Source organism: Anomaloglossus baeobatrachus, chromosome 8 (assembly GCF_048569485.1).
Source record: "Anomaloglossus baeobatrachus isolate aAnoBae1 chromosome 8, aAnoBae1.hap1, whole genome shotgun sequence".
Classification (NCBI taxonomy): Eukaryota; Metazoa; Chordata; class Amphibia; order Anura; family Aromobatidae; genus Anomaloglossus; species Anomaloglossus baeobatrachus.
Genome location: NC_134360.1, coordinates 29,959,978 through 29,983,080, shown reverse-complemented (window position 1 = coordinate 29,983,080; position 23,103 = coordinate 29,959,978). Strand labels below are relative to the sequence as shown.

Genomic DNA, 23,103 nt, shown 5'->3' with positions numbered 1-23,103 from the left:
GCCTGCCTCTGACAGCGCTGATGTACAGCTGACGCTCCAGTCTGAGCGCAGCGGGTTTAGGAGCTGAGCCTGCCTCTGACAGCGCTGGATGTACAGCTGACGCCCCAGTCTGAGCGCAGCGGGTTCAGGAGCTGAGCCTGCCCCTGATGTACAGTCTGACCATTGTATATGCCCATTTAGAATACAAGAAGATTTCGGCATTCACATTCTCATTTCTCTAATTGCATCAGACATCTGATTAACCGAAATCTTAATTAACTTCTGAGGAAATTATTCATGACCTTCAGTCGCGCTCTCAGCTCAGCTACGTACAGGACCGCGAGTGACGTGAAATTTTCTCCTTCGTTATTAATTATTAACGAGCCTGACATTATGTTCTCCGTGGATAGAAGACGATGAATCTATTAGTAGCGCCTCATATGTAAAGTAATCTCCCCGTAATTACATTTCTGAATAATTGACTCGAAATGGATGAGGTCCGGGAGTCGGATTGTACCGGGCTGTTCTTACATTATACCAGCCATTTCCTGCCATTGATGGCGTCGGCCTTGGCAGCAGAAAAACCCTGCACATAGACTGATTTATGCCGTGGTGTAATCTGTCATGTGCACTACAGTGCGGTATTGTTTGGGGAGAGACTTGTAATCTTGATAAACTCAATTCGAAGTGATGTTATGGGCCGTCGACACCATTTGTAAGATCAACACATATTACTGAGAGAAATAACTGATACGTGATGGCGGTGGAGGCGGCGTGCCTACTGCTATAGCGGTAATATTTAAAGGCACAGTTTGGAGCCATTTTATTACATCATGGAATTGTGTTTTGAACAATTACCTAATATAATGTCATAATTTCTGCCCAATAGCTGATACCTGATGGTGGTGGAGACGGCGTGCCTACTGCTATAGCGGTACTATTTAAAGGCACAGTTTGGAATCACTTTATTACATCATGGAATTGTGTTTGGAACAATTGCCTGATATAATAATAATAATAATAATAATATTTATTCATTTATATAGCGCTATTAATTCCACAGCGCTTTACCTACATTGGCAACACTGTCCCCATTGGGGCTCACAATCTAAATTCCCTATCTGTATGTTTTTGGAGTGTGGGAGGAAACCGGAGGCCCTGGAGGAAACCCACGCAAACACGGCATTTCTACCCATAAAGAGTGACAATCGACGAGATAACAAGCCATTCCGTACTCTTTCACAACCCTTTTTGCATGGACCAGTGCAATTTGTATGGAGTCCAAACTTAAAGGGGTTGTCCACATCTGGAGACAAATGTTTTGCTTTTTTTCTCATTGAAATGCATGTATTTTTTGGCTAAAAATTATTTGGGTTTCATTAGAAATTACATAGCACTGTCTATTGCCAGGTGCAGAATGACCTAACTGAGACTCTGTCAGTGAACTCGTTCTGTCTTTATCTGGAGACAAATGTTTTGCTTTCTTTATTTTTGAAATGCATGTATTTTTTGGCCAAAAATTTCTTTTGCAATTGAGTTTTGTAGTAAATGTTGCCTTCTATAGCACTGTCTGTTGCTGGCTGTAGATTGACTTAACTGAGAATCTGTCAGTGAGCTTGTTCTGACAGTGGGTTGTCCACATCTGGAGACAAATGTTTTGCTTTTTTCTCATTGAAATGCATGTATTTTTTGGCTAAAAATTACTTTTGCAATTGGGTTTCATTAGAAATGCTGCCTTCTATAGCACTGTCTATTGCTGGCTGCAGATTGATTTAACTGAGGATCTGTCAGTGAGCTCGTTCTGACAGTGGGTTGTCCACATCTGGAGACAAATGTTTTGCTTTTTGTCTCATTGAAATGCATGTATTTTTTGGCTAAAAATTACTTTTGCAATTGGGTTTTGTTACAAATTTTGCCTTCTATAGCACTGTTTATTGCTGGCTGCAGATTGATTTAACTGAGGATCTGTCAGTGAGCTCGTTCTGACAGTGGGTTGTCCACATCTGGAGACAAATGTTTTGCTTTTTTCTCATTGAAATGCATGTATTTTTTGGCTAAAAATTACTTTTGCAATTGGGTTTCATTAGAAATGCTGCCTTCTATAGCACTGTCTATTGCTGGCTGCAGATTGATTTAACTGAGGATCTGTCAGTGAGCTTGTTCTGACAGTGGGTTGCCCACATGTAGAGACAAATGTTTCGCTTTTCTTTCTCATTGAAATGCATGTATTTTTTGGCTAAAAATTACTTTTGCAATTGGGTTTTGTTACAAATTTTGCCTTCTATAGCACTGTCTATTGCTGGCTGCAGATTGATTTAACTGAGGATCTGTCAGTGAGCTCGTTCTGACGGTGGGTTGTCCACATCTGGAGACAAATGTTTTGCTTTTTGTCTCATTGAAATGCATATATTTTTAGGCTAAAAATTACTTTTGAAATTGGGTTTCATTAGAAAGTTTGCACCGTTTGCCTTCTATAGCACTATTGCCTATTGTCTATTGCCGGCTGCAGAATGACTAAACTGAGAATCTGTCAGTGAGCTCCATTCTGACGAGAGCTTGTAATTCTTTCATCTCTTTTTTTTTTCTGAGCTCCTCTCATCTGATTTATGACCACAGACCACATCAAAGTTGAATGTGTGGAACAACAAAAAGCCTGTAGTGAGCAAACGGTGCAAAATGTTTAATGAAACCAAATGGAAACATTTATTTTTACCCCAAAATACATGCAATTAAGTAAAAAAATAAATAAAAAAATGTCCCCAGAGGTGGACAACTCAATGTTTGGTCCCTATACAAATTGCATTTACACAGGGCAACGTGTATTAACTAATGAATTAACTAGTCTGCTGACAAATCAACAGTTGACTTGTCCGTTTCCGAGCATTATTAAGTTCCACCAATTAGCAAAGTATGAGCTGCCATATTGGCAGGGAGGGGACCTGGAATCCATAACACTGTAATAGAAGCTGCCTCCACTAGAGGGCGATCAATGCATATAGATTTATTCCTTTACCCTGTAAATTGTCATAAATATAAATTTTTCCCTCTGTTCTGCTGAATCCGAGGTTGTTTTTCTTTTGATTCTGCTCCTCTCCATTCCTGAGATAGGACTTCTTCATTATATATAATAAAAAGTGGTCCTTAAATCTTCTATGGGCATTTTTTTTATGTCCCCTCCCACTTGGCTAACAATCCTAGAACAATCAATAGTACAAGTGAAAATAATCACCTCTGTAATATATCTTATTAGAGAAATTTGCTTCTTTCTCCTCCTGGACTGATCTTTCACTCTGAATTCGTGGGAAAAATTTGAAATTTGTAAACAGACGTTTCCATGACTATGATAGTAAATAACAGTTGGTGCTTTGAAAAATCTATGGAGGAGGGAGGAGCTAGAGGCCGACACTGACATTCTGCAGCAAGTTCTGAAACGGCAGTTACAGATCTGCATAGAATGTTATGAGCACCAACTGCCTTCTATCTCAGTAATGGGAAAATCTTATTTTTATTTATGAATTGAGAATTTTGAGAATGGATGATGAGTTCAGGAGGAGGAAGAAGCTGATTATCACAGGTATGTCATGTATGTCAGACAGTCCTGTAGTTTTCCTCTGTAGAAGGTCGCAGTGTTTGGTTACACAAGCTGCTCATTGACTTTCCCTTTTTTCCTGCTTGGAGTTTACCCTTTCCCTTTAGGACCCTGTGAAGTTCCTTACCCTTTCAGCTGTTTTTCATCAGCACTTCCCTTTGTGTTTTTAAATACCCTCATTCCTCCTACTCTGTGCTAGTGATAAGTCCTCATTCCCCCTTACTCTGTGCTGGTGATAGGTCCTCATTCCCCCTTACTCTGTGCTAGCGATAAGTCCTCATTCCCCCTTACTCTGTGCTGGTGATAAGTCCTCATTCCTCCTACTCTGTGCTGGTGATAGGTCCTCATTCCCCCTTACTCTGTGCTGGTGATAAGTCCTCATTCCTCCTACTCTGTGCTGGTGATAAGTCCTCATTCCTCCTACTCTGTGCTGGTGATAGGTCCTCATTCCCCCTTACTCTGTGCTGGTGATAGGTCCTCATTCCCCCTTACTCTGTGCTGGTGATAAGTCCTCATTCCTCCTACTCTGTGCTGGTGATAAGTCCTCATTCCCCCTTACTCTGTGCTAGTGATAAGTCCTCATTCCCCCTTACTCTGTGCTGGTGATAGGTCCTCATTCCCCCTTACTCTGTGCTGGTGATAAGTCCTCATTCCCCATTACTCTGTGCTGGTGATAAGTCCTCATTCCCCATTACTCTGTTCTGGTGATAGGTCCTCATTCCCCCTTACTCTGTGCTGGTGATAGGTCCTCATTCCCCCTTACTCTGTGCTGGTGATAGGTCCTCATTCCCCCTTACTCTGTTCTGGTGATAAGTCCTCATTCCCCCTTACTCTGTGCTGGTGATAAGTCCTCATTCCCCCTTACTCTGTGCTGGTGATAGGTCCTCATTCCTCTAAACAAGTCTTCAGTGCAAACAGTCAGCTCGCACTCATCGCACCCTGAGTCATTTGGATACAAGTTACTTTTTACTCCCCTTGTTTGTGCTCCCTCTTTCTTCTTTAGACCTTGGTGGGGTTGACTAGTGCTCATCCCGTCCGCTCCCTACCTATTGCCTATTTCAGGGTCAGGTATCCGACTTGGCGCATAGGTGAGGAACCTATCTAAGGAGGTCAGGGGAGCCAGCGATAGGCTTGGTCAGGGGTCACCATCTCCCCCTTCCCTAGACACAGGGTTTCCCTTCTCTTCCCTTTTGTCATTTGGTTGTTACCTCCCCGTACCCAGCATGACACTGATATTTTCTCATGTACTATTGATTTTTTTTTTAAAAGCCTACTCTTTTAGGGTCAGCATGGAGGACTCTTTTAAAATAAAGTTACCAGCATTAATAAAGGCGCCCGAGGATGTGAGACCAAATGTATAATTTCATCTTTTCCGCTTGCAGGGGTCAGTTCGCCTGGCTGCAGTTAGAACAGAGGGTGCTGGATCACGACCTGCCGAAGAAATCCGGCCCCGTCACGCTCTACTTTGTTGTAAGGTAAGTTTCAATGTTTTTTCGGTATAGTGAAAAAGTATGTCATCGCCCCCCCCCCCCAATTAAACCATTTTCACATTTTAGGGGGTGGGTTGTGGCATTTAAGAGTTGCTGTATGTTAATATGGCCATCACTTGTCAGACGAACCCAACAGGCACGTTCACACGGACTGAAAATCCCAACTATTTTGGAGGAACAGGACGAATATTTTAAGTCAATGGGGTCCCCGGATTTTCCCTCTTCAGCATGAAAGTAAAATATGTTGGATTTTAACCAATCACTTTACCTATAAACAGATCATATTTTTTTATGGATTTGCCAGGAACCTTGCAATTTTTTGGGAAACTGTCCCAAATCAAAAAAGGATGGCTGTATGGGGGAGGCAGATGTCGACCCAACCATAGTTCGATGGGCTCTGGTGCAAAATTTAAACCTTATGTTGGTCAGGTGTATGTGTATATATGTATACATTTAGCATTCTAAATCCTATAAAGACACACAAATTGCCCCCCCCCGCCCCACACCATTATGTAGTAATGTGCCCAACCCTGTTTTAAAATCCCCCCATCCTGGGCTCCTTCCTCCTAAATATGTCCCCCATCCAGGTATCTATGGCCCCCATCCTGGTAAGTATGTCCCCTATCTTGTCCCCCCATCCTGATATATACGTCCCCAATCCTGATATATATGTCCCCTATCCTGGTAAGTATGTCCCCCATCCTGATATATATGTTCCCTATTCTAGCCCACTTCCTGGTGTATATATAGCCATATCCTGGTAAAAATGTCTCCCATCCTAGTATATATGTTCTCATCCTGTTATATATGTAACCATCCTGGGCACCTCCTGGTATATACTGTCCCCTTCTTGGTATCTACTATCCCCCTTCTGGGGCCCTCCTGGGATATACTGTCCACCTGCTGGGCCCCTACTGGTATATACTGTCCCCCTCCTGGTATATACTGTCCCCCTCCTTGGCACCTCCTGGTATATACTGTCCCCTTTCTGGTATATGTCCCCATCCTGGTAAGTATGTCTCCGTTCTGTCTAATGCAAGAAAACAACATTGTACTCACCCTCCCTGGCTCCCACGTCACGCAGCGTCCTCCTGTGTAGCCAGGACACAGTGGCCGGCAGCTTTCATCAGTGTCAGTGCTATTGCAATGCATGACGTCATTGCCATGTGCCACCCTAAGGCTACTTTCACACATCAGTTTTTTGCCATCAGGTTCAATCCGGAAAAAAACGGGTAAAACGGATCCAGTACCGCATCCGTTTTTTCCCCATAGACTTGCATTGTTACCGGATTGTACCGGATGGCTTTGCGGTGCATCCGTTTTTTTCCGGATGCGGCAAAATAAATAAATGCGGCGGCCGGAGGCAACGTAGCTTGCAACGTTTTTTTGTCCGGCAAAAAAAACGCATCGCGCCGGATCCGGCGCGATACGGCGTGTTTTACAATAGAAGCCTATGGACGCCGGATCCGGCGTAATGCGGTAAAAAACGGATGCGGCCGCCGGATCCGTTTTTGTTAACTGCGCATGCACCAATGTAATTAACAAAACGGATCCAGCCAAAAACCGGACGAAAAGGATGCAAAAACGGATGCAAACCGTATCCACCGGATCCGTTTTTTAACGGATCCGGCATAACGGATCCGTTAAAAAAACGGATCCGGTGGATACGGTTTTCACTTTTTTTTCAGGATCCGTTGGATCAGGAAAAAAAAGGACTGTGCCTGAATACAGAAAACTGATGTGTGAAAGTAGCCTAAGTCACTGGGACGCAGATGAAAGCTGCCGGCTTCTGTTTGGTCATCAGTGTGTATCACAGTACAGGGACCCAAAGGGTCTCTGCACCGCAATGCACTTCAGCTGAATGTGCAGCCTCGGACGCACACACAGCTAAAGCAGGGGCAGGTTGCGATCCCTGCCATCGTGATTGTTCCGCCCCTGTTGATAATCTTTCTATAAGGGGAGGACATTTCTTCTAAAAAGTTATGTGAAAAGTTTTGTCTGCATGTCTGGACTTTTCTTCACCAGTAGGGAGCGCTGTGTCGCCATTATCTCCCACCTCTGCAGTTGCGCTGCACGTGTCGCCTGCTGGACACAACTTGTCGTGGGTGTAACGAGTGTGTTGCAGAGCTCTGAGGACGGCCTTAGTCACCCGGATGAGCACATAGACACCCTGTGAACTGGGGCAGAGGATATATGCCATTACGCTGCACGGAAGCCGCAATCAGCGCTAATTATCTTATAAAATGATAATTCTCACATAATGACGGGAGGTGAAGACGCGGCTTGTTTTTCCGTCCAGTAACTTGAGCTCGCTGGATTGTGCGTTCCAGAAACTTTAATTAGCGCATTACTTCTTAATATCAAAATTCTCCGCCGATTATGTGTGCGATAAATGTGATACATCATGTCTGCAATGTTTGTAGTGAGGAGCATTTCACTTCACGCTGCCCTGGTCCGGCGTCTAATCTGGTTCTCCGTGGCATCTTGGTTGCCACCGGCGCACACTAAGCACCGCAACGCCGTGACATAATATCGAGACAGTAAGCCTCACGTGACTTCATGAGGTCCTGGATGCTGCGCCGAGCATGGTGAGAAGTGAAGACCGGTGCCACCAAAGACCAGGCTGGAGAGCGGACAAGAGAGGCACAAAGTGAACTGCTCATCCATACATCTTACACCTGATAATGGGGATTTATAAATGTATTCAGCTGTCTGTACTGCCAGCCTAATTAACGGGGATGACTGGTGAAAACAAGATACAACTAGTGATGAGCGGGCACTACCATGCTTGGGTGCTCAGTACTGGTAACTAGTGATGAACGGGCACTACCATGCTCGGGTGTTCAGTACTTGTAACTAGTGATGAGTGGGCACTACCATGCTCGGGTGCTCAGTACTGGTAACTAGTGATGAGCGGGCACTACCATGCTCGGGTGCTCAGTACTGGTAACTAATGATGAGCAGGCAGTACCATGCTCAGGTGCTCAGTACTGGTAACTAGTGATGAGCGGGCACTACTATGCTCGGGTGCTCAGTACTCGTAACTAATGATGAGCGGGCACTACCATGCTCGGGTGCTCAGTACTGGTAACTAGTGATGAGCGGGCAGTACCATGCTCAGGTGCTCAGTACTGGTAACTAGTGATGAGCGGGCACTACTATGCTCGGGTGCTCAGTACTCGTAACTAATGATGAGCGGGCACTACCATGCTCGGGTGCTCAGTACTCGTAACTAGTGATGAGCGGGCACTACCATGCTCGGGTGCTCAGTACTGGTAACTAGTGATGAGCGGGCACTACCATGCTCGGGTGCTCAGTACTGGTAACTAGTGATGAGCGGGCACTACCATGCTCAGGTGCTCTGTACTTGTAACTAGTGATGAGCGGGCACTACCATGCTCAGGTGGTCAGTACTCGTAACTAGTGATGAGCGGGCACTACTATCCTCGGGTGCTCGGTACTTGTAACTAGTGATGAGCGGGCAGTACCATGCTCGGGTGCTCTGTACTGGTAACTAGTGATGAGCGGGCACTACCATGCTCGGGTGCTCAGTACTTGTAACTAGTGATGAGCGGGCACTACCATGCTCAGGAGCTCAGTACTCTTAACTAGTGAAGAGTGGGCACTACCATGCTCGGGTGCTCAGTAGTCGTAACTAGTGATGAGCGGGCACTACCATGCTCAGGTGCTCAGTACTGGTAACTAGTGATGAGCGGGCACTACTATGCTCGGGTGCTCAGTACTCGTAACTAATGATGAGCGGGCACTACCATGCTCGGGTGCTCAGTACTGGTAACTAGTGATGAGCGGGCACTACTATCCTCGGGTGCTCGGTACTTGTAACTAGTGATGAGCGGGCAGTACCATGCTCGGGTGCTCTGTACTGGTAACTAGTGATGAGCGGGCACTACCATGCTCGGGTGCTCAGTACTTGTAACTAGTGATGAGCGGGCACTACCATGCTCAGGAGCTCAGTACTCGTAACTAGTGAAGAGTGGGCACTACCATGCTCGGGTGCTCAGTAGTCGTAACTAGTGATGAGCGGGCACTACCATGCTCAGGTGCTCAGTACTCGTAACTAGTGATGAGTGAGCACTACCATGCTCGGGTGCTGTGTACTCGTAACTAGTGATGAGTGGGCACTACAATGCTCAGGTGCTTGGTACTGGGAACTAGTGATGAGCGGACACTACCATGCTCGGGTGCTCAGTACTCATAACTAGTGATGAGCGGGCACTACCATGCTCGCGTGCTCTGTACTTGTAAGTAGTGATGAGTGGGCACTACCATGCTCAGGTGCTCGGTACTGGTAACTAGTGATGAGTGGGCACTACCATGCTCGGGTGCTCTGTACTTGTAAGTAGTGATGAGCGGGCACTACCATGCTCGGGTGCTCAGTACTGGTAACTAGTGATGAGCGGGCACTACCATGCTCAGGTGCTCGGTACTGGTAACTAGTGATGAGTGCGCACTACCATGCTCGGGTGCTCTGTACTTGTAAGTAGTGATGAGCGGGCACTACCATGCTCAGGTGCTCGGTACTGGTAACTAGTGATGGGCGAGCACTACCATGCTCGGGTGCTCGGTACTTGTAACTATTGATGAGCGGGCACTACCATGCTCGGGTGCTCGGTACTCGTAACTATTGATGAGCGGGCACTACCATGCTCGGGTGCTCTGTACTCGTAACTAGTGATGAGCGGGCACTACCATGCTCGGGTGCTCAGTACTGGTAACTAGTGATGAGCGGGCACTACCATGCTCAGGTGCTCTGTACTTGTAACTAGTGATGAGCGGGCACTACCATGCTCAGGTGCTCAGTACTCGTAACTAGTGATGAGCGGGCACTACTATCCTCGGGTGCTCGGTACTTGTAACTAGTGATGAGCGGGCAGTACCATGCTCGGGTGCTCTGTACTGGTAACTAGTGATGAGCGGGCACTACCATGCTCGGGTGCTCAGTACTTGTAACTAGTGATGAGCGGGCACTACCATGCTCAGGAGCTCAGTACTCGTAACTAGTGAAGAGTGGGCACTACCATGCTCGGGTGCTCAGTAGTCGTAACTAGTGATGAGCGGGCACTACCATGCTCAGGTGCTCAGTACTGGTAACTAGTGATGAGCGGGCACTACTATGCTCGGGTGCTCAGTACTCGTAACTAATGATGAGCGGGCACTACCATGCTCGGGTGCTCAGTACTGGTAACTAGTGATGAGCGGGCACTACTATCCTCGGGTGCTCGGTACTTGTAACTAGTGATGAGCGGGCAGTACCATGCTCGGGTGCTCTGTACTGGTAACTAGTGATGAGCGGGCACTACCATGCTCGGGTGCTCAGTACTTGTAACTAGTGATGAGCGGACACTACCATGCTCGGGTGCTCTGTACTTGTAACTAGTGATGAGCGGGCACTACCATGCTCGGGTGCTCAGTACTTGTAACTAGTGATGAGCGGACACTACCATGCTCGGGTGCTCTGTACTTGTAACTAGTGATGAGCGGGCACTACCATGCTCGGGTGCTCAGTACTTGTAACTAGTGATGAGCGGACACTACCATGCTCGGGTGCTCTGTACTGGTAACTAGTGATGAGCGGGCACTACCATGCTCGGGTGCTCAGTACTTGTAACTAGTGATGAGCGGGCACTACCATGCTCAGGAGCTCAGTACTCGTAACTAGTGAAGAGTGGGCACTACCATGCTCGGGTGCTCAGTAGTCGTAACTAGTGATGAGCGGGCACTACCATGCTCAGGTGCTCAGTACTCGTAACTAGTGATGAGCGGGCACTACCATGCTCGGGTGCTGTGTACTCGTAACTAGTGATGAGTGGGCACTACAATGCTCAGGTGCTTGGTACTGGTAACTAGTGATGAGCGGACACTACCATGCTCGGGTGCTCAGTACTCATAACTAGTGATGAGCGGGCACTACCATGCTTGCGTGCTCTGTACTTGTAAGTAGTGATGAGTGGGCACTACCATGCTCAGGTGCTCGGTACTGGTAACTAGTGATGAGTGGGCACTACCATGCTCGGGTGCTCTGTACTGGTAACTAGTGATGAGCGGGCACTACCTTGCTCAGGAGCTCAGTACTCGTAACTATTGATGAGCGGGCACTACCATGCTCGGGTGCTCGGTACTCGTAACTATTGATGAGCGGGCACTACCATGCTCGGGTGCTCTGTACTCGTAACTAGTGATGAGCGGGCACTACCATGCTCGGGTGCTCTGTACTCGTAACTAGTGATGAGTGGGCACTACAATGCTCAGGTGCTTGGTACTGGTAACTAGTGATGAGCGGACACTACCATGCTCGGGTGCTCAGTACTCATAACTAGTGATGAGCGGGCACTACCATGCTTGCGTGCTCTGTACTTGTAAGTAGTGATGAGTGGGCACTACCATGCTCAGGTGCTCGGTACTGGTAACTAGTGATGAGTGGGCACTACCATGCTCGGGTGCTCTGTACTTGTAAGTAGTGATGAGCGGGCACTACCATGCTCAGGTGCTCAGTACTCGTAACTAGTGATGAGCGGGCACTACCATGCTCGGGTGCTCAGTACTGGTAACTAATGATGAGCAGGCAGTACCATGCTCAGGTGCTCAGTACTGGTAACTAGTGATGAGCGGGCACTACTATGCTCGGGTGCTCAGTACTCGTAACTAATGATGAGCGGGCACTACCATGCTCGGGTGCTCAGTACTGGTAACTAGTGATGAGCGGGCAGTACCATGCTCAGGTGCTCAGTACTGGTAACTAGTGATGAGCGGGCACTACTATGCTCGGGTGCTCAGTACTCGTAACTAATGATGAGCGGGCACTACCATGCTCGGGTGCTCAGTACTCGTAACTAGTGATGAGCGGGCACTACCATGCTCGGGTGCTCAGTACTGGTAACTAGTGATGAGCGGGCACTACCATGCTCGGGTGCTCAGTACTGGTAACTAGTGATGAGCGGGCACTACCATGCTCAGGTGCTCTGTACTTGTAACTAGTGATGAGCGGGCACTACCATGCTCAGGTGGTCAGTACTCGTAACTAGTGATGAGCGGGCACTACTATCCTCGGGTGCTCGGTACTTGTAACTAGTGATGAGCGGGCAGTACCATGCTCGGGTGCTCTGTACTGGTAACTAGTGATGAGCGGGCACTACCATGCTCGGGTGCTCAGTACTTGTAACTAGTGATGAGCGGGCACTACCATGCTCAGGAGCTCAGTACTCTTAACTAGTGAAGAGTGGGCACTACCATGCTCGGGTGCTCAGTAGTCGTAACTAGTGATGAGCGGGCACTACCATGCTCAGGTGCTCAGTACTGGTAACTAGTGATGAGCGGGCACTACTATGCTCGGGTGCTCAGTACTCGTAACTAATGATGAGCGGGCACTACCATGCTCGGGTGCTCAGTACTGGTAACTAGTGATGAGCGGGCACTACTATCCTCGGGTGCTCGGTACTTGTAACTAGTGATGAGCGGGCAGTACCATGCTCGGGTGCTCTGTACTGGTAACTAGTGATGAGCGGGCACTACCATGCTCGGGTGCTCAGTACTTGTAACTAGTGATGAGCGGGCACTACCATGCTCAGGAGCTCAGTACTCGTAACTAGTGAAGAGTGGGCACTACCATGCTCGGGTGCTCAGTAGTCGTAACTAGTGATGAGCGGGCACTACCATGCTCAGGTGCTCAGTACTCGTAACTAGTGATGAGTGAGCACTACCATGCTCGGGTGCTGTGTACTCGTAACTAGTGATGAGTGGGCACTACAATGCTCAGGTGCTTGGTACTGGGAACTAGTGATGAGCGGACACTACCATGCTCGGGTGCTCAGTACTCATAACTAGTGATGAGCGGGCACTACCATGCTCGCGTGCTCTGTACTTGTAAGTAGTGATGAGTGGGCACTACCATGCTCAGGTGCTCGGTACTGGTAACTAGTGATGAGTGGGCACTACCATGCTCGGGTGCTCTGTACTTGTAAGTAGTGATGAGCGGGCACTACCATGCTCGGGTGCTCAGTACTGGTAACTAGTGATGAGCGGGCACTACCATGCTCAGGTGCTCGGTACTGGTAACTAGTGATGAGTGCGCACTACCATGCTCGGGTGCTCTGTACTTGTAAGTAGTGATGAGCGGGCACTACCATGCTCAGGTGCTCGGTACTGGTAACTAGTGATGGGCGAGCACTACCATGCTCGGGTGCTCGGTACTTGTAACTATTGATGAGCGGGCACTACCATGCTCGGGTGCTCGGTACTCGTAACTATTGATGAGCGGGCACTACCATGCTCGGGTGCTCTGTACTCGTAACTAGTGATGAGCGGGCACTACCATGCTCGGGTGCTCAGTACTGGTAACTAGTGATGAGCGGGCACTACCATGCTCAGGTGCTCTGTACTTGTAACTAGTGATGAGCGGGCACTACCATGCTCAGGTGCTCAGTACTCGTAACTAGTGATGAGCGGGCACTACTATCCTCGGGTGCTCGGTACTTGTAACTAGTGATGAGCGGGCAGTACCATGCTCGGGTGCTCTGTACTGGTAACTAGTGATGAGCGGGCACTACCATGCTCGGGTGCTCAGTACTTGTAACTAGTGATGAGCGGGCACTACCATGCTCAGGAGCTCAGTACTCGTAACTAGTGAAGAGTGGGCACTACCATGCTCGGGTGCTCAGTAGTCGTAACTAGTGATGAGCGGGCACTACCATGCTCAGGTGCTCAGTACTGGTAACTAGTGATGAGCGGGCACTACTATGCTCGGGTGCTCAGTACTCGTAACTAATGATGAGCGGGCACTACCATGCTCGGGTGCTCAGTACTGGTAACTAGTGATGAGCGGGCACTACTATCCTCGGGTGCTCGGTACTTGTAACTAGTGATGAGCGGGCAGTACCATGCTCGGGTGCTCTGTACTGGTAACTAGTGATGAGCGGGCACTACCATGCTCGGGTGCTCAGTACTTGTAACTAGTGATGAGCGGACACTACCATGCTCGGGTGCTCTGTACTTGTAACTAGTGATGAGCGGGCACTACCATGCTCGGGTGCTCAGTACTTGTAACTAGTGATGAGCGGACACTACCATGCTCGGGTGCTCTGTACTTGTAACTAGTGATGAGCGGGCACTACCATGCTCGGGTGCTCAGTACTTGTAACTAGTGATGAGCGGACACTACCATGCTCGGGTGCTCTGTACTGGTAACTAGTGATGAGCGGGCACTACCATGCTCGGGTGCTCAGTACTTGTAACTAGTGATGAGCGGGCACTACCATGCTCAGGAGCTCAGTACTCGTAACTAGTGAAGAGTGGGCACTACCATGCTCGGGTGCTCAGTAGTCGTAACTAGTGATGAGCGGGCACTACCATGCTCAGGTGCTCAGTACTCGTAACTAGTGATGAGCGGGCACTACCATGCTCGGGTGCTGTGTACTCGTAACTAGTGATGAGTGGGCACTACAATGCTCAGGTGCTTGGTACTGGTAACTAGTGATGAGCGGACACTACCATGCTCGGGTGCTCAGTACTCATAACTAGTGATGAGCGGGCACTACCATGCTTGCGTGCTCTGTACTTGTAAGTAGTGATGAGTGGGCACTACCATGCTCAGGTGCTCGGTACTGGTAACTAGTGATGAGTGGGCACTACCATGCTCGGGTGCTCTGTACTGGTAACTAGTGATGAGCGGGCACTACCTTGCTCAGGAGCTCAGTACTCGTAACTATTGATGAGCGGGCACTACCATGCTCGGGTGCTCGGTACTCGTAACTATTGATGAGCGGGCACTACCATGCTCGGGTGCTCTGTACTCGTAACTAGTGATGAGCGGGCACTACCATGCTCGGGTGCTCTGTACTCGTAACTAGTGATGAGTGGGCACTACAATGCTCAGGTGCTTGGTACTGGTAACTAGTGATGAGCGGACACTACCATGCTCGGGTGCTCAGTACTCATAACTAGTGATGAGCGGGCACTACCATGCTTGCGTGCTCTGTACTTGTAAGTAGTGATGAGTGGGCACTACCATGCTCAGGTGCTCGGTACTGGTAACTAGTGATGAGTGGGCACTACCATGCTCGGGTGCTCTGTACTTGTAAGTAGTGATGAGCGGGCACTACCATGCTCGGGTGCTCAGTACTGGTAACTAGTGATGAGCGGGCACTACCATGCTCAGGTGCTCGGTACTGGTAACTAGTGATGAGTGCGCACTACCATGCTCGGGTGCTCTGTACTTGTAAGTAGTGATGAGCGGGCACTACCATGCTCAGGTGCTCGGTACTGGTAACTAGTGATGGGCGAGCACTACCATGCTCGGGTGCTCGGTACTCGTAACTATTGATGAGCGGGCACTACCATGCTCGGGTGCTCGGTACTCGTAACTATTGATGAGCGGGCACTACCATGCTCGGGTGCTCTGTACTCGTAACTAGTGATGAGCGGGCACTACCATGCTCGGGTGCTCTGTACTCGTAACTAGTGATGAGCGGGCACTACCATGCTCAGGTGCTCGGTACTGGTAACTAGTGATGAGCGGGCACTACCATGCTCAGGTGCTTGGTACTGGTAACTAGGGATGAGCGGGCACTACCATGCTCGGGTGCTCTGTACTTGTAAGTAGTGATGAGCGGGCACTACCATGCTCAGGTGCTCGGTACTGGTAACTAGTGATGAGTGGGCACTACCATGCTCGGGTGCTCTGTACTTGTAAGTAGTGATGAGCGGGCACTACCATGCTCGGGTGCTCAGTACTGGTAACTAGTTATGAGCGGGCACTACCATGCTCGGGTGCTCAGTACTGGTAACTAGTGATGAGCGGGCACTACCATGCTCGGGTGCTCTGTACTCGTAACTAGTGATGAGCGGGCACTACCATGCTCGGGTGCTCAGTACTGGTAACTAGTTATGAGCGGGCACTACCATGCTCAGGTGCTTGGTACTGGTAACTAGGGATGAGCGGGCACTACCATGCTCGGGTGCTCTGTACTTGTAAGTAGTGATGAGCGGGCACTACCATGCTCAGGTGCTCGGTACTGGTAACTAGTGATGAGTGGGCACTACCATGCTCGGGTGCTCTGTACTTGTAAGTAGTGATGAGCGGGCACTACCATGCTAGGGTGCTCTGTACTTGTAAGTAGTGATGAGCGGGCACTACCATGCTCGGGTGCTCTGTACTTGTAAGTAGTGATGAGTGGGCACTACCATGCTCGGGTGCTCAGTACTGGTAACTAGTGATGAGTGGGCACTACCATGCTCGGGTGCTCTGTACTTGTAAGTAGTGATGAGCGGGCACTACCATGCTCGGGTGCTCTGTACTTGTAACTAGTGATGAGCGGGCACTACCATGCTCAGGTGCTCTGTACTCGTAACTAGTGATGAGCGGGCACTACCATGCTCGGGTGCTCAGTACTGGTAACTAGTGATGAGCGGGCACTACCATGCTCAGGTGCTCGGTACTGGTAACTAGTGATGAGCGGGCACTACCATGCTCGGGTGCTCTGTACTTGTGAGTAGTGATGAGCGGGCACTACCATGCTCGGGTGCTCTGTACTTGTAAGTAGTGATGCACCATTGCATTGCACCCTTTAAGCATGATTTATATCTGAATCCAAGTTCAGCTGGTCTGTACAACCTGACATCAAGTGTTATAATTCCCTACAGCAACCCCGGAGGCGAAATGAAGTATTACACTGTGCACATGGAAACTATTAGTCGGTCCTTATAATGTGCAGATATATTGGGTCCTCCATAGCGGGAGACACTTTGGTACTCCTCTACTGTGGAGTGTTGAGCATAGGCCGACTTCAATTACCATGCCTTGCTTTGCCATGACCAGTGATGGCGTCCCTTGCGCAGCGGTTCCCCTAATTCTCCGTGTTTGTGAGCTTGTTACTGTGATGTCTGGAGCCGGGGAAGGAGTTATATAAATTGATGGAAAGCGACGTCCCCTCTACAGCGATCTAATCCACAGCAGCGCAGAGCGTATTGTCTCATCATGTCGAAGCACTGCTGCTCCTGCCGAGAAAACAGAGGATGATAAAGACTCGTTATTAGCCTTATTAGATGTCAGACATCGGGAACTGTTCTCTTTACAAGCTCCTCGGCTTCAGTGCAACAAATTCTTCCCACAAAGACTTTGATACTCGAGGAGAATAAAAAATCAGAATGTACAGAAGAATTTTCAGCAGTCTCATTATCATTACAGACAGGATTACTTTGAAAGGTAACACCTCGACATACAGTACAGTCCAATGACTGATAATATCACTGCATACCATAGATTACATTGGATCAACTATTTAGGATAGGTGGTGTCACAGCTCACCTCTTCCCCCTTCTGGACACAGAAAAAATGTCCAAATGTCCATAGTTCAGCTATAAAAGATTCATGCTTTATTAGGGGACCAGCAACTGGGGGAAAGGGTGGCATACATTCAATATATAATAGTAATGCAGTAAATACTCATGTCATGCTTTACAGAGAGGAGTAGTAGGTACATATATTAAATGATCACATCCAGTCTAAGTGTCCTTGTAATATCATATACTATATAATGTCCTTTACAACCAGAATATTAAAGAAGGAACGCAGTGCTTGAGCCACAATGCAAGGAAAACTCCCAAGGGGATGGCGTGCATTTTGGCGCTCATACTTTGGCTGGGGGTCACACATGAGCCACCATTCACAATAGATTATATCTCAGCTCACCTCCTCCTCCTGTATAATGGCTGAAAACATCTCTATATACTGTAGATAACACAGGTTCCACCATTCACAATAGGTGATGTCACAGCTCACCTCCTCCTCCTGTACAGTGGCATATAATGCCTCTATATACAGTAAATAACACAGGATCCACCATTCACAATATGTGATGTCACAGCTCACCTCCTCCTCCTGTATAATGGCTAAAAACATCTCTATATACTGTAGATAACACAGGTTCCACCATTCACAATAGGTGATGTCATAGCTCACCTCCTCCTCCTGTACAGTGGCATATAGTGCCTCTATATACAGTAAATAACACAGGATCCACCATTCACAATAGGTGATGTCACAACTCACCTCCTCCTCCTGTACAGTGGCATATAATGCCTCTATATACAGTAAATAACACAGGATCCACCATTCACAATATGTGATGTCACAGCTCACCTCCTCCTCCTGTACAATGGCTGAAAACATCTCTATATACTATAGATAACACAGGATCCACCGTTCACAATAGGTGATGTCACAGCTCACCTCCTCCTCCTGTATAATGGCTGAAAACATCTCTATATACTGTAGATAACACAGGATCTACCATTCACAATAGATGATGTCACAGCTCACCTCTTCTCCTGTACAATGACTGATAACACCTGTATATACAGTAGATAACACAGGATCCAGCATTCACAATAGGTGATGTCACAGCTCACCTCCTCCTCTCCTGTACAATGACTGATTACACCTCTATAAAAATGATAAGCTTTGATGTTGTGACAACCCCTTTAATTCTGAATTCCATTATATTTATTTTAGGTATTTCCCCCCCACAGCCCCTCCATCAACCAGATATTGCTGTAATTGTACTGCAATGTCCACCATCTCTAATCTTACCCTTAAAGGGGGTGTCCCATAAACAAAATATAGAAATGGGATATTGTCAGCTCACCCCTCTTCACTCCAGGATCCTGCACCGATGCACGGGAAGGCCCTGGCCCGGGCGGAAGGTAGAATCAGAAGAAGCGTCCAGCATCAGGGAGAAGTTGATGAATTAAAACTTGAGTTTATTGGTTGCAAATTGCAAATAAAATCTTACAGACTGTACGGGGAGCACAGAGACACAAAGTGAAAAGCGTGTGAGTTATCCAACACGCTATAAACAAAATATAGTTCCATAGGATAGGTGATAAATGTATGGATGAGTGTCTGAGGCCTTCAACCCTCATCAATCGTGAGGACGAGGGTCTCAAAGTCTCCGGTGTAATTGGTGCTGGTGCTGTAGTGAGCATGTGCGACCACTGCTCTGTTTATTGTCTATAGGAGCAGTAGCTGCACATGCTCAGTAGGAGCAGTAGCTGCACATGCTCAGTAGGAGCAGTAGCTGCACATGCTCAGTAGGAGCAGTAGCTGCATATACTCAGTAGGAGCAGAAGCTGCACATGCTCAGTAAGAGCAGTAGCTGTACATGCTCAGTAGGAGCAGTAGTTGCACATGCTCAGTAGAAGCAGAAGCTGCACATGCTCAGTAGAAGCAGAAGCTGCACATGTTCAGTAGGAGCAAAAGCTGCACATGCTTAGTAGGAGCAGTAGCTGCACATGCTCGTAGGAGCAGATGCTGCACATGCTCAGTAGGAGCAGTAGCTGCACATGCTCAGTAGGAGCAGTAGCTGCACATGCTCAGTAAGAGCAGTAGCTGCACATGCTCAGTAGGAGCAGAAGCTGCACATGCTCAGTAGGAGCAGTAGCTGCACATGCTCAGTAAGAGCAGTAGCTGCACATGCTCAGTAGGAGCAGAAGCTGCACATGCTCAGTAGGAGCAGTAGCTGCACATGCTCAGTAGGAGCAGAAGCTGCACATGCTCAGTACAAATATATAGGAGACTGTCGATTCTCGGGACCAGTGAGATCCCAGCAGTAAGGGCGGCACGGTGGCTCAGTGGTTAGCACTGCAGTCTTGCAGCGCTGGAGTCCTGGGTTTGAATCCCACCAAGGACAACAACTGCAAGGAGTTTGTATGTTCTCCCCATGTTTGCGTGGGTTTCCTGCGGGTTCTCCGCTTTCCTCCCACACTCCGAAAAGATACAGATAGGGAATTTAGATTGTTAGTCCCAATGGGGACAGTGTTTCTGATGTATGTGAAGCGCTGCAGAATATGTTAGTGCTATATAAAAATAAAGAAGACCCCCAGTAATCATACATGTATCCTGGTGGTAAGTGATATATTTATGCGACAGCCCCTTTAAATACTTTGTGTTCTGACGCCGTTCTATCGCCTTCTGTTAGTCACGCTTGTATAACAGCTGATGTTAATCTCATATTGTACTAGATAAGCAATTGTCATCCTGAGCCCTGCCTTCATAAACACTGAAAGCGTGGGCCAGTGATGGCCGGATGGGCTAGTAGTTACTCATCTGGACCTCGTCCAATGTGTTGCACCCATTCTATCACAACAACTTCCCCAGGGCAAAGTCAATGGAAGCAGAAATAAATAATCCCCATTATATAATATGTAGTGGAAAGGGCATGGTGTTTAGGCTGGCGGGCTGGTATTACTGGTTTGGGGAGTTTTCCTGCCGGTGGAGCCTGCCACAGACACTTTGCTGGAAACTTTAGAAAGAAAATAAGTTGTTTGGCCGGAGAGGGAGCGCGAGAATGGGCAGGAGGACATTGTGGCGGTAGTTGCCCACTTGCACAGTATGGGCTCCCGTGAAGTTTCTGCAGCAAAAAGTTACAAAACGCACCCTAAACATGTATGGGATATTGTCAGGATTAATTGGGGCATCACTTGTCCTAAGAACCAAGTTCTCCTGTCGAAGAGATATGGAAAAAGACTAGCCCCGTATCTAAATACCTTGTCACAAGGAGGTTTGTGTAGGTATTGCCAACTATCATGGCGACGTCAGGTTTTGTGGAAGCTACTGCTAACTTCTCTGATGTCTGTGATCAGTACAGGACACAGGTGTTAACCCACAGACTTAGGCAGGCTAGCAAGATTTAATATCTGCTGGTCTGCTTGTTAGTCTCCTTTGATCACATGCTGTGGGGAAGCCAATCACGTTCGGTCTCCTCCTATATATGCCAACTTGACTATTCCATTAATGCCAGCTATAGCTAGTCTATACTAGTCTGGTGAGGTGTTGTTATCTAGACTAAAGCCCGCTTTACACGCTACAATATATCTTACAATGTGTCGGCGGGGTCACGTCGTGCCGCACATCCGGCATTGTAAGGTATATTGTAGTGTGTGACAGCGACGTGCGATTGCAAATGAACGGTAAAACGTTCATTGCATGCACATCATTCATTCCTCATGAATTGAACGTCAGGTTGTTCATCGTACCCGGGGTAGCGCACATCGCAGTGTGTGACGCCCCGGGAACGATGAACAGATCTTACCTGCGTCCTGCGGCTCCCGGCCCACAATGCGGAAGGAAGGAGGTGGGTGGGATGTTTACGTCCCACTTAGCTCCGCCCCTCCGCTTCTATTGGCCGGCTGCCGCGTGGCATCGATGTGACGCCGAATGTCCCTCCCACTCCAGGAAGTGGCCGTTCGCCTCCCACATCGAGGTCGTATAGACGGGTAAGTACGTGTGACGGGGGTTCATCGTTTGTGCGGCACGTTCAACAAAATTGAACGTGCCGCACATAAGATGGGGGCAGTTACGATCGCATACCATATCGTATGCAGAATTGTAACATGTAAAGCAGGCTTTACAGGTGGTTGTTGTACATTATTGCTGTGAGCGGTTGTGGTGTTAACCCTTGTTGTCTTTTTGTTGCTGCCTTCCTGCTCTTGCTTTTCTCCTTAGTCTCTTACTGTTTCTTCCTATGAGTTTACAGTGTGTCTGAGTTTTGGTTTTCCCCTGTCTGCCTTAAGGTCACTGTACACACAGAGATAAATCTTTGGCTGATCTGTGGTTGCAGTGAAATCATGGACATATTGTTCCATTTGTACACAGCCACAAACCTGGCACTGATTGTCCACAATTTCACTGCAACCACAGATCTGCCACAGATTTATCTCTGTGTGTAAAGTGGCCTTTAATCTGTGTACCCATCACACTCCTGCCTCTTCCTTCCCAGGGGTAACAGATTAGATCTGGTCAGGAGAGCAGTAAGGCACTGGACTCTGGCATCTCTACCTTCAAGGGTAATCTGGAAGTCAGGGATAGCAAAGAGTCTCCTAGTGTGGGGGATAGTATAGGAGCCCCTTGTCCCTCACTATCCTGCAGTCACATTGTGACATACCTCGGCCAAGATGGAGTGACTTGGTGGCACCCTCGCTGGCACCAAGCATCCAGTGCACATGCCCATTCGGCGGTCCTAAAGCTACAACTTGGATCATACTATAATTGGATTACCTTAGTTACCCCTAGGAAAATAACTTGGGTACCAGTCCTGCAGGAGAAGCAGGAGCCATGTTCTCTCTGTGGTTAATCTCTACTGGTCTGCATGTTAGTCTCTTTGATCACATGTTGTGGGGGAGCCAGTGACATTCACTCCCCTCCTATATATGTTGGCTGGACTATTCCATTAATGCCAGCTATAACTTCTTTATACTGGTGTGGTGAGGTGTTGTGGTTCAGACTTACTGGTGCTTGTTGTGTATTATTGCTGTCAGTGGTTGTGGTGTTAACCCTTGTTGTCTTTTTGTTGCTGCCTTCCTGCTCTTGCTTTTCTCCGTAGTCTCTTAATGTTTATTCCTGTGAGTTTGAAGTGCGTCTGAGTTTTGGTTTTCCTCTGTATGTCTTCATCTCTGTTTCCATCACATTTCTGCCCCTTCCTTCCCTAAGGTAACAGATTAGATCTGGTCAGGAGTACAGTAAGACACAAGACTCCAGCATCTCCACCTTCAGGAGTAATCTGGAGGTCAGGGATAGCAAAGAGTCTCCTAGTGTGAGGGACAGTATAGGAGCCCCTTGTCCTTTGCTATTCTGCAGTCACATTATGACATACCTCGGCCAAGATGGGCACCCTCTCTGGCCCATCCAGCTGTCTTAAAGCTACAACCCTGGATCATACCCTAATGGATCCCCTTAAGTAGCCCTGGGAAAATAACCTAGTCACCATTTCTGGAGGAGAAGCAGGAGCCCTGTTGTCTCTGTGGTACCGAAGCAAAACTGCATCATGTACCAATAAGCACAATGAATGTTACAGATCTCCAGATCTCCATGAGTTTGGCCACAATCATTACTGAATACGGATTTAGCATTGAGTTCAATGTATAATTTGTATGCAGTCAGCTCCTAGGCTCCCCCTAGTGGTGGCTGCAGGCAGAAACAATTTTATCATTAAAATGGTTGTCCACCTTTGGTGACATTTTTTTTTATCTTCTAAA

The 23,103-nt window shown here is 48.0% G+C and overlaps 1 protein-coding gene across 3 annotated transcripts in view; it reads left to right on the top strand.

Moving 5' to 3' along the window:
• The window catches only part of FRMD4B (FERM domain containing 4B), a 288,020-nt gene that overhangs the window by 119,577 nt on the left and 145,340 nt on the right, over positions 1 to 23,103 (top strand). For all 3 annotated transcript variants that reach the window (XM_075321403.1, XM_075321404.1, XM_075321402.1), the window contains exon 4: positions 4,951 to 5,043. In XM_075321403.1, coding sequence (XP_075177518.1) covers positions 4,951 to 5,043 — 93 coding nt within the window. The remainder of the gene's footprint in view (positions 1 to 4,950; positions 5,044 to 23,103) is intronic.